The sequence below is a fragment of the Triticum urartu genome, chromosome 4A (genome assembly GCF_056163025.1).
Source record: "Triticum urartu cultivar PI428250 chromosome 4A, HENAU_Tu73, whole genome shotgun sequence".
Classification (NCBI taxonomy): domain Eukaryota; kingdom Viridiplantae; phylum Streptophyta; class Magnoliopsida; order Poales; family Poaceae; genus Triticum; species Triticum urartu.
Genome location: NC_141876.1, coordinates 276011640 through 276016685, shown reverse-complemented (window position 1 = coordinate 276016685; position 5046 = coordinate 276011640). Strand labels below are relative to the sequence as shown.

At 40.8% G+C, this 5046-nt stretch overlaps 1 protein-coding gene across 1 annotated transcript; it reads right to left on the bottom strand.

The window, feature by feature from the left end:
* Positions 1-1470: 1470 nt before the first annotated feature.
* LOC147975577 (ubiquitin-like-specific protease 1A) lies at positions 1471-2792 on the bottom strand. Its single transcript, XM_087520493.1, has 4 exons — positions 2775-2792; positions 2357-2637; positions 2063-2232; positions 1471-1580 (listed from the first exon to the last, which is right to left on the bottom strand). The coding sequence occupies exons 1-4, from the start codon at positions 2790-2792 to the stop codon at positions 1471-1473; spliced, it is 579 nt and encodes a 192-aa protein (XP_087376619.1).
* Positions 2793-5046: the final 2254 nt, after the last annotated feature.

Sequence of the window (5046 nt, the reverse complement as noted above, 5' to 3'; positions counted from 1 at the left end):
AGAAGGCATAATAAACTTCGTGTCAAATAGGAGAATATGAAAAGGAGGTTCAGGCTAAGAAACACTCACGATATTTTGGCAGTCTCCGTGGAAACTTGTTCGTGACATTCCCTTATTGTAAGGAAGTGAATCAAGGATGTCAATGCTCCTATGATATCTATTCAGCACGTACACACTGTAGTGCGCCATTGTGTCAATTGGCTTGAATAGTATCAAAAAACCTGCCAAGAATGAAAGAAATGGTGAACACAAACTATAAAGCATAGCTATTGAACAGCCGGGATGAACACAAACTTCTTGACAAACTCAGCAAAAGGATGTAATTTTTTTAAAGCAAGAGTTATGATAAACTAACCAGCTTTGTGTTAAGAAGGTCTTCTTCCTCGCGGACAAACATTCGGAGGAGACCAACAGATTTTTTTGCATCGAACTTTGGAACTGTTGCAGCGAAGAAATCATACTCCAGGCAGTACTGTGCATTCACAAAATCACAATTAAAACATCTCCCAAATGCCACTACAACAAAACTAGAGCAAAAAAAGGGAGATAGGGGTGCAAAGAACTAAAACCTGTATGAAGTAGGGACCAAGTACAACCCTGTTAGCACTAGTGAATATCTCATAGGTCTCCGACTTATCCTTCCACAAATTTATGAGATAATCCATTATGTCTCCTTCCATCTGCTGCCCTTCACCGAAAAGAGTATAAAGGGCACGTCCTATGAGGTCAATCACATTCCCAGGGATGGTAAACATTCAGTAGCTTGTGCTGCAGATTTAAAGGGATGTGAAAAAATATTAGAAGTTCAGATACAATAACAAACAGAAGTTTAGATACTATAACTCAGAAGCAAGGAGAGATGAACAAAAGTTCAGATACTATAACAATAGAAGTTCAGACACTATAACTCAAAGGCAAGGAGAGATGAACAGAAATTCGGATACTATAACAACAGAAGTTCAGACACTATAACTAAAAGGCAAAGGAGAAATGAGCAGAAGTCCACATACTACAACAACAAAAAGTACAGACACATAGTAGGCTCTCTGACAGCAACAAAGTTAAGAAGAAGAAAACTCACTCAGAATACTTCTCCAGGCCGTCTTCACTAAGCACATACTGTCTCAACTTCCGGGCCTTGGATAGATGAGGGTAGCGGTATTTCTTTAGGGGAGCGACAGCAGAACGCCACTTCAAAGGCAATCTTGAAGCTCTCTTGGAGGAAGTTATGTTGCCAGACTCCACCGCCGGTTTCCTCCTGGTGATGACTGCATTCTTCCAACCTCTCCCAGCAACAATACCAGTAGCAGATTTACCATTCTTCCGGTAAGCAATCTTCTCAAAATCATCATCAGACGAAATCACTTCTGCTTCGGCTGCTTCGACTGCACCAATCTTCCTGGAGCAAGGGGTTGTTGGACCACCACAAATACCAATAGCCTACTTCCCCAACTTGGAAGGAATAAGGGTTCAAGGTCTATCATCTTCTCTCGGAGTTGTACTCATCGGTTCCTCCCTAGGCTGGTATTCCTGTGACCCGAGGAATGGGTAGTGGTAATCGGTCAAGTCCAACGGCTCCACTGCAAAAGAAAAGCAAGAGAAAAAAAGACGATTAAATATAACTGAAGTTCAGGCACATCACAATGTGCAGCCCAACTAATATGGATGACATGGTTACTACTCAAGCTGATCTAAAAAATTTAGTTGCATTTAAAAACTAAATGAAGTTCAGGCACAACCAAAGGCATAGTTCAAGATAAAACTGATGAACTGGAAAACATTCAACTACAACTAACAAAAGCATAGAAAGGCAACATCTCTGAAGTTCTAGTGGAAGAAATGCTCGTGTCCAAGTAAGCAATGAAAGGTAAAAAATACTGAAACAAAACACAAGCAAAATAAAAAAGATAAAAATGAAGTTCATGTACAAGAAATGCTCCTCTCCATCTGAAACCAGCAGCCCAGCTAGATCTCAAAGTAGAAGTTCAAGATCAAGAAAGAATGAAGTTCATGTAGAATAAAAGATGAAGTACAGGTAAGCAGTCCAAGTTCCAAGACTTACATGTGTAGTAGCCAAACAAAGCTTGGAAGTTTGTCTCAAACAGGTTGGAAGAAGCGACCGAGTACAGCCACGTCTTCCTGATATCCGTGATATTTTCATGGGAATAATTTGCAAGAACCCCATCATGATACGAATTAACATTCGTAAGCATGAAGAATCCGCAATCGATACTGCCATCAAACACAAAAAAGAATAGTGTTAGAACAAAAAAGAAAACCAACGAATAAAAGACGTCGCAGCTTAAGTACAACTACAGTTAAACAGAAGTGATAAAGAGAAAAGTGGAACTCATACTTGTTAGTCTGTTGGGGGACATCAATCCAATCCAAAGGGAAATTATCGATAGAAATAGGACTGAAGGGTGTCTCCCTGTCATTGCTGGCATCATTCCAAAGCTTCTTGATGTTATCAGTCATCCGCCGAAACAGGCATACCGCACAGTCATCGTCTGGTCCATAGTAGGAGTCGATAAGCTGGAACCTTGAATTCTTCAGGTCAAGAAATATCGAAACCCAATGACCAACACCACCCATGGAAGCAGGAATTTCAGGCGGGTCAAAAGTGGGGAAAACAACCTGAAGCAACATAAACACACGAATCATTAAAAATTGAGAATTAATATCAAACGGTACAAAGAAAAATAAAACAATATTAACAAAGTGGATCGCAGTGCAAAACTAATACAGAGGCAAAGAACAAAGATATTGCGTACATAATCATGTGCATCCATGCTATCTGGACCAGTCGCCAAGAAGTACTTCCTCACACGGGAATCCAATTGACCTATGAAAATCTTGTCCTAAAATAATGCAGACAAAACCAACATATGAGAATAAAAAAATGAGAGAAACAAGTTTTAACTAAAATGATAAGGAACAATATAGAAAAGAAAGCACTATATGGTTGACTTACTCAAACCCAATAAGGTAGGATGAGTTTATCCGATCCCTGGTACTTCGCACGTAGACAGTAGAGTGCAACCTCAGCCACATTAGATTGAAGCATTCCGCGAGGAGAAAAAGATATTGCGACATCCTCAACAGAAGCTTCACACTCCTTGTTTTGGAACATAATCATTGATCTAAAACAAAGCAATAGAAAGTAAAAGAAGTTCAACACCAAGAACTCAGGAAGTTCAGCTACATCACAACAGGCAGTTCAAAAGGCCAGAAGTCCAGCACAAGAGAAGTAAAAATTAGAAGTTCAGCAACATAGAGTAAAGAAGTTTAGGTATGAAACCACATGCAGTTCACAGGGGGTAGATGGATGTAAAATATTGACCACCTGCACTCACCTCTCGGAACGATCATTCTGAAGCCTAGTTACATTGAAATAAAAGTCATCAACCTTCTTTCGGACGACAGCAAGGTCATTATCTGCTCAGCAAAAGAAATGGAAATTAAGAGCAACATTGAAGCACATAGATTCACGACAGTTCAATCAATAGCAACATTCAAGCACAACATTCAAACACAAGCACATCTCAACTGCTATGCCAGAAAACATCACAACACATGCATTACAAACCTTCCCCCACATAGAAAACATGTTCACTTAACTTTATTTATAGCCCACACGACAAAGCATTAAACCAGAAGTTCAACTTGCACCACACAGGCAGTTCACAGGGATATCATGGACAGAAACAAACAACAAAAGGGACGGGGATGGGGAAAGAAGAGAGAAACATGCTCCTCCCTTTATGGATTCTTGCCTAGACCAGTGGCAGCACTGGAATGATCAACCTCCTCTCCATAGCTATCGCTTTCAGTCTCTTCATCGTCATCTCCAGTAGACATTGTAGCGTCATTGGGAAGGTCACTAGCAGTAGCTGGAGCAGCTGGAGAATCTGAAACAACAAAAACTGTTGGTTGTGTTTGAACAACATCAACATCAACTGATGGCTTCGCTGCAGGAGACTTCTCCGAGCTTGCAGCAACACTACCAGCAGCCTCAATGGGATCTTTCTCCAAAATGATATCTCCAGCTGTCTTGCCCTGCTCAGCATCAGAAACCTCAACGCCAATGGATGACTCACGTTCAGTTGGGACCACCCCGTCAGAGCAGACGGTGCCTGACAAGGACTTGTCTGCAACCTTCTCTGGAGGAACACTACCATCATCAATCTGCAGCAAGAACAGAAAGTGATTACAAAAGGGACACATAGTGATAAAATGCACAGACAAGTAAAATAAAAAATGAGACAAATGGACAAGAAAAATGGTACTTTATCTTCACTGCCATGAACCTCATCAACTAATACATCACTCGAGGGAGCAGGTTGGGCAGGTTCATGCACAGGAGCAGGTTCATGCACATGTAAAACATCCTCCTCAACGCTAGTACCATCATCAACAGCCTACAAAAAAATCATGTAGAACAAAAATACCTAATCAGCAAAAGTTCACATTACATAATCATAGAAGGTCAGCTATGACCACTGACACATAATGGAAGTCCAAATGCACTAAACATAACAAGTCAGGTATCAAACTACTCTAATACAAAAGGGAACAAAAAAGGGCCAGTTATGGAAATTACAGAAGTTCATGTGATGTAGCCCATGAAGTTCAGGTGCTATAAACAGAGAAGGTCAACTAGGAAACACTAGTACTAAAAACTAAAAGTTTACGACACATGAAATCAATAAGGGTCACCTATGGCTAAAAACAGTAATAACTGAAAGCTAACAATGAACAGGATCAGTTTACATCTTTGGTATGCTCCACGTGGCCTCCTTCACGACCCAAACGAACAGAATCCCGCCTCTGAATCTGTCTCACAACAACACTTGCCTCATCTTCAAAAGGCTTGCAACGAGCATCCTGCATTTCCTTGAATAGCCCAACACTAGCACGGAGGTGGGAAGTGCTCTGACAAAGCTCTTCAAGAAATCTAGCTTCAATTGACAAAACCTCCTTCGAAGAATCAACATCAAAACCGTGTCCGAGAGGAAGAATCCCATCAACGCGACTAAGACGCTC

Bases quoted from the DNA above. Each gene is read 5' to 3' on its own strand.
- LOC147975577 (XM_087520493.1), bottom strand. The intron at 2,233-2,356 runs GTATGAGTTCCA...GTTTGATGGCAG, and splicing joins GTCCCCCAACAGACTAACAA to TATCGATTGCGGATTCTTCA. The intron at 1,581-2,062 runs GTAAGTCTTGGA...TTTCTTTTGCAG, and splicing joins TTTGTTTGGCTACTACACAT to TGGAGCCGTTGGACTTGACC.